At 33.0% G+C, this 12,591-nt stretch overlaps 1 protein-coding gene across 2 annotated transcripts; it reads right to left on the reverse strand.

Moving 5' to 3' along the window:
* Positions 1-35: 35 nt before the first annotated feature.
* Positions 36-11,696, reverse strand: LOC146168087 (intraflagellar transport protein 57 homolog). Of its 2 annotated transcripts, none has more exons than XM_083382519.1 (11): positions 11,583-11,696; positions 11,090-11,198; positions 10,747-10,909; positions 8,883-9,001; positions 8,569-8,743; positions 8,401-8,497; positions 8,215-8,309; positions 7,923-8,054; positions 7,290-7,419; positions 7,123-7,220; positions 36-966 (listed from the first exon to the last, which is right to left on the reverse strand). In XM_083382519.1, exons 1-11 carry the CDS (start codon positions 11,632-11,634, stop codon positions 838-840), a joined length of 1,299 nt encoding a protein of 432 aa, XP_083238645.1. In that variant the 5' UTR covers positions 11,635-11,696; the 3' UTR covers positions 36-837. The 2 variants fall into 2 exon arrangements, with proteins under 2 accessions (XP_083238645.1, XP_083238638.1); XM_083382512.1 differs by having other exon boundaries at positions 8,563-8,743.
* Positions 11,697-12,591: the final 895 nt, after the last annotated feature.

Raw genomic sequence — 12,591 nt, forward strand, 5'->3', positions numbered from 1 at the left:
TTTAGAATTATGGATGTAACAAACAATGTCACAGCTGTAAGTGGTAAAGTTGCTTTATTACTTACACCTTTTTTATGTTTTGAGTTCTTTTAAAACAACCAAACAAGCATCAGTTTTGGAATTGTTTCGTTATAGTGATAATTTTTTTATGTATTTAGTACGGTAAAATAGCAAAATAAATAATATTTTGGGTAGTGAGACTTTGATCTGGACAGAAATGGGTAATAGGGGGGAAAAGGTTAAGAACCCCTGATCTACACATTCAAGGTGACGAGAACTTTTTCATCATACAATTAGGCGATTTCAGTAAATCAAGATATAGCGTTTTGTTTACGCCTCTCTCGCGATTTAAAACACAATAATAGTAAAATGCCTTCGTTCGCGTGGGTACCTGTCGTTCAATTTAACGATTGTTATATTTAACTTCACGCACTATAAAATAATAAACAATTGTAAAACGATTTACCTTGAACTGCAAAACATATTGACCTTAAAGCACGCCGAGACAACGTGGAGATTTACGATGACAACACAAACAACGGTTTCATCCGCTTTAGAAAGTTTCTCACGGTAATGCGACAGCGCGTTTTGGTTGTTTATTGAATGCAGATTACCGTAATAAACATCCGTTGTTTCACAGTTTAAGCATGCCCCTTTTTCTCTCGGTTAAAATGTCACGACGCAAAAATAAACTGATCAGTGCAGCGTTGTCCCGTAGTAAGACTTCCGATTCTAATACGCTGATAAAAAATACTTTTATGATGTATCAACCAACAATATAAAATATATAAACTCCTGGTAGTAGAAAATACGTGTATTATATAAGCTTAACATATATCAGACATTGGCAAAATATTTTCCACCGCCATTTATATTATCTTCGATAGCAGAAATGTTGTTGGACATCGACGTGAAGTGCTGTTTATTCATGTCATTGTGCATTATCGACTTGTCGCGTAAACGAGCCTGCAAAAACACGATATTTAAGAATAGAAGGTGATTTACTTACCGTCGGAAATTTTGAAAGCGAATACAAATATATATTTTAAAATAGTCAGATTAAAAGAAAACGTTTTTATCAAATAAATGTAGAAAAAATATAGTGAAGAAAATCTTTAGGGCAAACTTATTTCAGATAATCACCCCACAGTATGACTATAGCCTACTCAACTATGTATTTAGGAGTTAGGGGCGCTTAGATCAGCACCAAAATATCGTCACTATAAAGAAGCCAAATAAACAAGGTAATTCGGTGGAATCGCGATATCAAGACGAGATTTTAAGGAACTTTGCTAGTAAATGTAGCTTTACAAACAATATTAGACTTTCTAATTAAAAAAACAACAACAAGTCAGCAACAGCATAAAACTGCTGTTTCAAAGCCTTTAATCAAAGCTATAACCGAAAATTGGTCACCCTGGATCTCCAAGCGCCAATCATGTATATAGCATTTAAGTTTGATGAACGTATCGCGCAAACCTAGTTAGTTGTACAATCGAAGGCTGGGGTGGGCATTTTTTACAGTGGGCCGCATGACAAATATAAAATGTTGTGGCATGCCGCGTCAGAAATAGAATCTTAAACGCACAGAACATGGGTCCATGACGTCATACCAGAGATGAAAGTAGAATAATTTTCTAACCGGAACAATAAAAAAAAATTCTTACCGCAATGCATAACAATTTTTTTTGAGATTACGTCAAAAAGTTACGTCAAAACAGAAAATCCAAAACAAGCAATTAGGAAACCTGATTTTATCAGTCAAATCTTATTTTTTGTTGAAGCGCACAAATATGCAACTGGAATCTAACTTTGAACATTTAAGAAGATGGCGGGATGGTCTGGTAAAACAAGGGGCATAACTTGGTGAAAAGAAAACTTTTTTTGCAGGTACGGCGCACTGCGAAAAGTTATGTTTTCATTTACCGGGACGCTAATTATGAGCCAGGAACACAGACTTTTAATGTGTTTGTGGTCATGAAAAGAAAAGTATACCATACGTAAGTGAACACAATACAGGTTGTTTTTCAGCGTCTTTGGTTAATAGAATTCCACATCAACGCCCAATTATTACTACATCCTCATAATTGGAAGACTTTTTTAATAGTATAACGTTAACTTTTTACGACAAGGGCTTGACTTGGAATTGACTTGCTCTAATTATGACTCGACTAGGACTTGACTTGCTATGCATTCAAAACGACTCGACTTGAACTTAGGTTACTTTACAAATTACTTGACTTGAACATAAGTTGTTTAAAAAAATGACTTGTTTACAACACTGCCATTCCGTGCTATTCCTTATATATCTGCTTATTTTTAGTGCAATGTCCTAAAAAACACTACCGTGATAATTTCTAAGAAATGTGCTGATTTTTAAGTTGCGTGCTTAGTTTTAGTCTAAATTTATTTCTAAGAGTGTTTACAACTACTAATCTTGATTCTAAGCTAAATAAGCCCAGTTTTGGCAGTCCGAAGAAAAAATACAACAAGGCTTTCCACAATTACGGGTGGTACACTACTACGTCATTACATATCTGTGTGCTTATATTTTGGTCTTAACATGGTAACCCTGAATAAAAACCTTTAAACGTTGGTTATAAAACCTTTTAATTACACCTATATTAGTTGCAAGATCATTTAAACCATGTAACCAGGGCATATTTTGCTTAAGCGGTAAGAAGTTTCGTTGTCTAAAGTTAAAGTTGCACTGTTTTGGAAAATTTACCAGGCTTAAGTTACACTGTTTTAAAAAAAGCAATCTTATTAGTAAAGAGGCCTATTTGGATCGAGAAATACGACTGAAATATTTACTTAAATTTGACAATATGGGACTCAAAAATATTGTTCTGGTCATGGCGTGAATATCTGATAAAGTAAAAAGTGAAACCCGTTTTGATTAGCAAGCGGAAAATAAAAAATAAAAACGAACATAACGCTTTAAAAATAGTCTGACTATTCCTGCTCCCATGAATACACGGCCTAGTGTGAGGCCCGCGAACTAAACAAATATATTGTGGCCAATCTTGGATCACCATGGATAAATGATTGCGATAAATTATAAGTACATTTTTATCATGTACTATAACTGACATGTGACGCCACCAAAACAAAAGCCTACTGTCTTGTGGAAGACATTACGGCTTTGTATTTTACCCCTTAATTAGATATTCCAGGCGCGGATCTAGGATTTTAGCTTGAGAAGCATGACATTTCTTTAAGGCTAGATGTCACAAAGTTATGTCATAATGTGACGTCACAAAACTACGTCAGAACGTAACGTCACAAATAACATCCAAACGTGACGTCATAAATAAGTATTTAGAACACCACTACATATTTCGTTTATTTTGTTAAAGTTTTAGGTTGAAGAGGTGTTACTTTCACTACAAAAGTTACATGATAAATATGTTATCGATTCTCGCAAAGCGAAAAAGATGCCTTTAAATCGTTTAAGTTGCCAAAACTTTTCAATTTTCGAAATTACTAAAACCCCTGGGCCACTACAAAAAACATTAATGCAAAACACAGTGTATCTGACGACTCCAATCAGGTAAGTTTAATTAAAAAACAGCCCATTTAAAGTTGGCATATGTATAGTGCAACGAACATAGTAGAAAAATACGAGCTCTTTTGAAGCAACACTTGCCATGTTTACTTACTCTAATCAAAAATAAAAATAAAGTAACCTCTTGTTTTTTTGTAGGTAGTGCTACCATAGAGTTCAAAGAGGTATTTACAAATCATCAACCAGGATACACCAAGGGTGAAAGTGAAATATTTTTACCAGGACGATGAAAAATTATTAAGAGAGATAATGGCACAATGTTAAGTCAAAAGAAAAATAATTCACGAAACCTGGAGTTATCGTTCGATGTCGTGCATAAATCTAACTGAAATCTTAGTTTAAATGCAGTCAAGGAGATAACGCGATGGCCTGATGAAAAAAGGACATGGCCTGGTGACAAATGAATGTTCTTTGAAAAAATATTTTTTTAATAATTATTTTACCGGAACGCCGTTGCGGACCGTTCCGGCATAATTTTACCACTGCGTCATACTGTGACGCTATAAAACATGTAAGATAAAGAAACCTGTTACTAGGTTGGGAGTTAAAAAAAAAAAAAAAAAGTTAAAAAAATGGTAAATTCGAATTTAAAAAAATACGACAAGGCGTCGCACGATGCGCTAAAAAACACAAAAACACAAAACTTTAATTTAGATTTTGAATGTGCGTGACGCGTTGAGCACAGATAAAATATTGGATATTACTCGAATTAGCATTTATCAAGTTGTGGTGGCGGTTGACCCAACTGCTGCAAGGTTGCACAGAAAACACGTAAAAATGTCGTTAAAAGCACAAAACCCCTTACAATGCGTTCACCTTATTGAGGTTTTAAGCTACAGACATGTTGCTTCCGATACAATGGCTATTTTGAAAAGACGTTATGATTTGGGCGAAACACGAAAAAATAGTATTAACTAAATTAGGTTAAATAAATAGGAATTGGTATGTTTAAGCAATTAATTTTTGTTCATAATTTATAGACAGGATATATTCGATTAAAGCGCAAAAAATCATTTCTAAATATCAAGTTTGTCAAACTTTTATTGCAAACAGTGCCACAGGCCTTTTTTCTGTAAAGATGCAAAAAAATGCAAGTAAGGCAGATGAGATTCGCGAAACAATTTCGATTGTTGTATTTAAAACAGAAAAAAAACAAAGTTTGGCGGGGTCATGACTGGTTCCGTAACTGAAAAGTTTAGTGTATTTATATATGTTACAACCATACATCTAAAAAGTCGCGCTTGGTTTTGCTTATGTGCCTCAATGACTTCTTACTGAATATTTTATTAAAAACAAAATGCTTGGATAGAGTTGCATGTGTTTTGAAGTTAGCGCAAATAGTACCGAAAAAATTGTTTCAAAGAAAATAAGCAGACAGGGCCGGATCAGGCCTTTTAGAGGCTATATGCGCTTGAGACTATGGTGCCCTATATGTGTCATTCAAAATATAATTGAGGGTAAAGTTTTGATAAATTTATGATTTTTGGTTTGGAAATATTCCATACCTACAAACATTTATAGAGAGGTTTAAGATGATACTTCAGAAAAAAAATAAGCAAAAATGTATTTCAACTGGGCCACTATTGAGTTCTGAGTCGTCTAACCAACTTGAAATAATTAATTAAAAACTAAACGGCCATTGAAAACTCAGCTATACAAATTTCGGGGGTGCCTCCTTTCCTTGGTGCCCTAAGCACGTGCTTATTATGCTTAATGGTCAATTGGGCCTGTAAGCAGCGGTCCGAATTAAACTGCTTGGCGGGCCGAATCAGGTCATATTTTTCCCAGGTCCTACATTATTCTGGTTTATATTTCACGTTTGTGTCCGCATTGTGAAGTAGACAGTCTAACACTGGTCGTCTTTAGAATTTATTCTACAATTAGTTCGCATTGCATATAGAGATTGGTAAAAATTTGCGCGGTGGCTGTTTTTGTTGCCACTGGGAAAGGCTAGGTTTAACAAATCAGTCAGTTCGATTTAATCGGTAACCGTTTGCATTTTAATTATAAAACTTTCTTCACAATCGTTAAAACATTTATAACCAAAGCTCCGCATGACAGAAAAACAGTACGGCATCGAAATAGTTGTTTGACGCTTTATAGTCGGGTATAAAATGGTTTCGCACAGCAATTATGTATATTTTTATTTTCCACTTTTCAACAGATTTTACCAATTGGCTAAATTGTGGCAAAGGTGTAAAAAGTGTTTTAATGTCAAATCTACTAAGTAGGGGTAAAATTCCCTTAAACAGGGGTAAAACAGGGGTGACATTTTTTGTTTGTTTTTTATTTATCAGACAAACTTATACCTTTGTTTATACTCGCAGTTTTAAAGAGCCTGTTTAATACTTTGTCGCCGACTTTTGGTTTAAACAGGCTTTTGTTTAACGATGTCACAAAATACCCACTGATGTTGTGATGTACCCAAGTAGTTAATTTAACTGTTGGTATACAATATTTTTATTTCCCAATAAATTCGAAAAACTACCTGTGCATTTAGAAAATATAACTCCGCATTTATAAAAGGTTCTTTTGTTTCTTATTCAACAAACCACTTTATTTCGGTGTCAAAATATTTATTGTGTAATAGCGATGGCCAATATTTTTACAGCTCTCCATAAATTTCAAACGATTTCCTTATATTTTTTTCTTTTTGCCGAAATCTCAAAAAAACAAGGGTCCGACAATGGTAATTAACTATGATAAGAATAATAAACGCAATAGTCGCGATACGCTAGTTAAACAAACCGTTATGTTAAGCGGCCGTTTAACCGAGAGTGGCAGCTAGTTAATTCGTCTGCTTTATTTTAACATATTCGACCGGCTTTATAAACATTTAATGAGTTCATAAGTAGATATAAAAATGATCGGAAAAATAAAAATAAAAATAGCGAAAGGAAGAAAATTTGGACTAGCTGTGAAGATTGTTGACGGGCGCTCTTGATATGAGGTGAGCGAAACAATTTCTGCAAGTCTGTTATGAGCCGTCGTACTGTAGGTATAGGTCAATTATACGACTGCACGCAAAATAAAATTAAAATTTCCCAGTGATCGTGGGAAATAATGTTCCATGTATGATTGACCCATTTAGCCGTAATTCATGCGGAATTAGGATCTTAAATCGTAGAACCAAACATAAATATTCAGTATTTTACAGGTAGATTCGTTATTTAAGGGGCTTATAAAGTTCTCGGAGCACCCTTAGCCCTCCCAAACTTAACGTACATTTATATAATTAAATATTAGAGTTTAAAAAAGGGAGCAGTTGTACAAAAAGGGATTTCACAATAAACAAAACAAGATAAACTTGCCTTAATATTGACATATGAATTTGCATAACATTTTTTTCCATTAGTGTTTTCCAAATGTACCAATATTTCGTTGCTTTGCTGCAGTATTCTATTTGTTTTTAGCTTCCGAAAAAGTTCAGCAAAAAATCGTTAAAACCTTGTGTCTAGTATTTAGGTTAAAGTTCAAACGAGTCGTGAAGCACCACTACAACTACATTACTACCAACAGAAAAAAAACTTGTGTCAATACAAAAAGTTACACACCTGCATTAAGACATGTTCTATAACGCCAATTCGGATATCCATTTGGACAGATTCGTTTTTTAGTCGGTTCAGGGTCTGCTTGATTTTAACGAGAGGCGCTGAAATAAAATAGAGGTTTGTTTCGCAAATGCAATATAAAACTAAGAATTTCCCGACAGTATTTTTACCTCCGTCGGTCATACTGCTTCCTCTTTCTTCCATCTCAAGCTTAACTTTATCCAACTCTTCAGTAAGTTCGGCAAGTGATCTTGAGTGATCTGTAACTCCGCCACTTCCTTGCTTATACTTCTCCTTTGCCTAGTTTTATTAATATGAACACATATACAAAAAACATAGACCAATAGGTACAACTACAAAACGGGGAACAACGCAGAGAAATCCAGTATATTAAACGTTACAGAATAGGTAAAACTTTTGATTCAGTCAAAGAAAATAGATATTTCGAAAAATGATGGCTGATATAAGCACAATGCTGGGTTAGTAAAGCTACTTGGTGCTACATAAAATGCAAAACATTAGTACTGTAAGTAGCTGCGTGTTATGTGAAATATAAGCCGTGAATAGGTTTTTTACGGAAGTTTGACGACAATAAAGTGTTAAATTTGAAATGTTGTATATAAATCGTAAATAATGCCAAAAGTTAACTTATAGGATTGTTTGTACTTAAAAATTATTTATGCTGTCATTGTGTATACTATCGCAAAATTTCAATGTAGGACACATTAAATTGTTGAGCGGCTAAATGTATCCAGGTTACATGCTCCTGATATATAGAATTATGTATCACAAGATTACAATACCTGGGCTAATTGATCCTGAGCACTGCGGTACTCTTGAACATGATGTTCCAGTTGGGTATTGATATATTTTTCCCGGCTTGAAATCTTTTCAAGTGTGCGTCGTATTTCACTGTGCAGTTTGTCCAAATGAGTCTGAAAATGTTCGTTTTTAATTTTTGGATTACATTAAAAATATTTTAAAACAATTTTGACTTTATTTATACAGAATAATTTTCTTAGGTTTTGGTTAACTATTTGTTATATAACCATAGTAGAACTGGAACTATGATTACATAAATATTACGTCAAGTACCTTGGCTTCAACTAGCGAGGAATCAATTCCTTTTCTGTGTTGGTGCATTTGGTCAACGTGAGTTCTCCAATCTTTATTGTCAGTTCTTAGGGTGACTAGTTGGACAGGTGTAAGAGGGTTATGTAGACAATAGTAAAAGGGTTGTGTTAACAACGGTAAACATTTAGTTATTTTTTTACATCTTACCTTTTAGTGATGGGGCTACTCGCTCAACTTGAAGTTTCCATTCATCTGCATTTGTCGATGACAGCATGATCTCAGATGGCTTGAAATTCCCAGCATCCTAAACAAGGGTACGGTATTAATTATAAATCGATCATAAAATTGTATAATCGAAATATTACACACAATAACATTTAAGGAGGATTTTGATCTTAAGTCCAGAAAAGGTTCTGCACCATCATCATCCGAAACATCATTTTCATTAAAACCATCAATATCCTCTTCCAATTTGTCAAGCTTTAATTCTGCTTCGTCCTCATCAATTATGTTCTCATCATCTTCTTGTTCTTCATATGGATACACAGGTCTATAATGTAAATAAATAATTTTGCTGGAATCCGTGCTTCTGTTGTATAATGGTGAGTTTTATTTTACAAATTTCAAACATGGATCTGAAAAAAAAACTAATAAATAATTATAAACAATAAAATAGCCTTGGTTGCTACCTGCTCCACGCAAATTGATTGGTTAGCAATGCTGCATCAGCCAGTCTGTCCAGCACAAAACAAGCAAATTCCCCACTTCCTGTTTTTAGTTTTGATGGTGGGAAGTCAGTGCTCACACCCTACATAACATTTTAAAATTTTTATTTTTATACCACATAAAAACTACCTAATGTTAAACAACTACCCCAAAGCTATACAGACTACACATTATTTGTTATCAATTGATCTTTATTGTAGCAAAACCTTTTAATTTGTACCAAAAATTGTTAATACTTTATTAAAAAATGTCTATGTCAACTCAAAAAAGGTAAAAAAAACAATCAATTAATTAAACTGAAAAAAAAAATGTTAGTTAAGATAATATCCACTAGCTATTTACTATGGGTATGTCAGTAGGTTTGTTTCAATTAAGTAGATAAAATCCTAAATTGGTTGAAAAAAAAGCAAATCTTGTTTGGAGCTATATAGATAAAATTAGTCTATTTAGCAGTATTTAAATAGGACACCTGGAATTGCATTTATGGCTTTGTCTCTTGAGTTGTGTGATTAGTTTTACTTAAGTACTTCATAAATTCTATTGAGGGTTTAGAAAGTAAATCAAGATGTTTGTCATAATCTGTGAACTGGGGAAATTGCACATTGCTTATCTACACTACTTTACAAAAGTTCATACTATTTAAGTGGTTACGTTATTTAAAAGGAGTTCATGAATACAAAAGTTTTTTTCTCAAAACAAAGGTATTAAAAAAATATTTTGTTTTTACTTTCAAAGCTTCAAAGCATGACCAAAATGGATCATTTTTTTAACCAACAATTTGTTACCTGATGAAGACCTCCTACATTGGTGAGGTTTAGTTAAAAAAATATACACAGCCTTTTTACTAATTTTAATTGTATGAACCAAATACTTTCTATTGATTTTCTTTTTCTATCAATGTTTGGTTTAGTTTAATATTTTTTCACAATAGTAAAGTAAATGTTTCTGCCATCTTAAAAATCCAACACATAGAACTATTTTCTCTTGAATCCAAGTTTTTTTGTATTGTTGTTTTAATTGTTTACCCTGATGAGGTCAGCCAGTATCTGCTGCTAAAGCTTTGATTAATACCTTTGTTTACACCGATAGGACAATTTTGATCCAGTCAAGACAAATGTATAAACATTGTAAAAGTATTTTAACCTGGAAGATGATAGGTCAAAAATAAAAAATGGTAGTTTTATATTGCTTGATATTCACTGCACAAGAGCTAAAATGTGAAAAGTGCAAAAGTATGTTTTTTCTATGCACTTCTATGAACTAACAACCTACCAATAAACAAAAAGATACAGTCAGTCAACACATTTGATTGACAGCATATTTTGAGAAAAACTTCAGTGTTGTAATGACTTAAGTAAATGACTTGAATTAAGTGCACTTAAGTCACAGTTTTTAAATGATTTGACTTAAATGGTTTCTGTAAATTGACTTGACTTGACTCAACTATTTTTGACAAATGATTTGACTTGAACTTTAGTCATTGAGTCAAGTGACTTGGAGTGAGATTAAGCGTTTTTATTCAACATTGTATTTATCATAAAATTGAGCTATTTATCTCAATTGTTTCACGCCCTGGATCCGAACAAGTTACAAGCGCAACTAGTGTGCAAACTTCACTGCTGAGAAAACTTTATTAAAGATATGCAGCCTGTTTTACAGTTTAGGTTCAATAACAGTGTGCAAAACTTTCCTTAATTATAGTGTAGGAAAATACCATCTGCGAAAGTGTACCATCTCACTTATAAATATATACACCCGAGTAATGTCAAAAAGATTCACAGCCAATCGATTTAATAATTTTGTATTTAATCAGAAAAAAACACTTACAAATCTTCGCAGGTCATCTAAAATATTTGAAATGGTGGCATTGGGATCATCATACTCCTGGGGCATTTCAAAGGGTCTTCCAGCAACATTAATCAGCCAAGCACTTAATGCAGTGAAAATATAAAACTGCTCACCAGGGTTTGTTGGCAATGCAAAGTAATGTCTGTTAAAAAATACACCTATTTAAGATTTAAGTTACGGTAACTAAAATAAGTTTCTCCAATAGTTGTTATACATATACCTTAACAAAAAGCATTAAAGAAAGTAAAGAAATAAAAGAAAATTAGAAATTAGAAAAATAAAAATATCTGACTTAGGATTTGCCATTAAACTTCATTGGTACCTTGAAATTGGTTTGATGTTGTATTTCTTTAAAAAATGTTCTTCAAAATTTAAAAGCTTCAGTTTGTCGATAAGTTCTGCCATAACATCAAACATTTGAAATAAAGCACCTAAACATAAAATATAAGATTTTAGATATAAAGCATCGTGGACTGTGGTGCAGCCATTGTTCAAAGTATGGAATGCTATCAGTTGGTTTCTAATATTGAATACTAAATGTGTCAAATATATGCATACAACAACTAATTTAGTATAAAATACAATATTAGTCTTTTAATCGCTGTGAAATTTATTCAGCTCTATGAACTTGAGTCAGCAAACTTAACTCAAGCCATGCTTATGGCAACTTTATTTACAGCCCGAACAAATTTTAAAGGTCCTCCATGTGCAATTTTCAAGTTTCTAATGTGAATTTCAGCCGTACCCAATTTGATGTGTTTTAACACCCATGGTTCGCTAACGTATTAAAATATTTCAAACAAAACAACTTTCACCTGGCCCATGTTCATCTTCTTCTTGTGCACCACGCCTACCTTCCTCAGCCATTGTATGTGTTCTAACAGAATTCAGGAATATTAAACTATTATTCTGACGTTATATAAATTCTTTAATGTACAAGAAATTCACATAGTAATATAAATATTTCAATGGAATCGTGATTTGTAATTTCTTATAAACCAATTTGGAAAGAAAGGGTGGCATTTCTTTGAGAAATTTAGTCCAAACACTCAAGGGATTAGAGAAGCAAGCAGCTCCAAAGTTATAGTAATATTTTTAAAAGGAACAAATCAATCAGCTCTTTTAGCAAAAAACTATTAAAAATATTATAATTCATATTTAAGAATTTATTCAGCCAATAAAATTATATTCGGCCTTAAAAATTAAGCGTTCAAAAAGTGACTCCTATATTGTAAAACCTATACGGGTCTTCTCACTCGAAACCTGCACGGTTGCACCCCGCAAATCGAATAGGCACCCATGTTTTTCCATATATCTAACAGGTTAGTATAACTTTGACCTTTTAGTTTTAGTCAAACTCTGTCATACTTTCACAAGAGCCTATAATTAAATTGCATTAAACATATAAAACGGATTTCATACAGCATAAACATTTTACACCAAGATTCACGTTGACGGTAAATGTAGCGGTAAACACTTATTAAATACACTTCTTTTAAAAGCGGTGGGATATTTAAAAAAATATTGGGCAGCTGAAATATGTTATTATTTTGAGCGAAACAAAATCGAATCTTTCAAACGTTTGTTTTTATACAACTTCGTAAAAAATATAAAAATGCCTTATAAATGTTCGAGACAACAGCAATAAAAGCGTATGCTACATAAGGCCAGGTAAAAATGTTAAAAACACCAGCAGTCGTTATCTGTATTATTAAAGTCGAATGTATGTTCGCTTCGAAGTCGATATTATTGAATATATCGCAATAATGTAAATAGTGAATTACAGTTTATTCAAATATAAAACGTTTGTCTCTCAGCATGTAA

Source organism: Ascidiella aspersa, chromosome 1 (assembly GCF_963924565.1).
Source record: "Ascidiella aspersa chromosome 1, kaAscAspe10.2, whole genome shotgun sequence".
NCBI lineage: Eukaryota > Metazoa > Chordata > Ascidiacea > Phlebobranchia > Ascidiidae > Ascidiella > Ascidiella aspersa.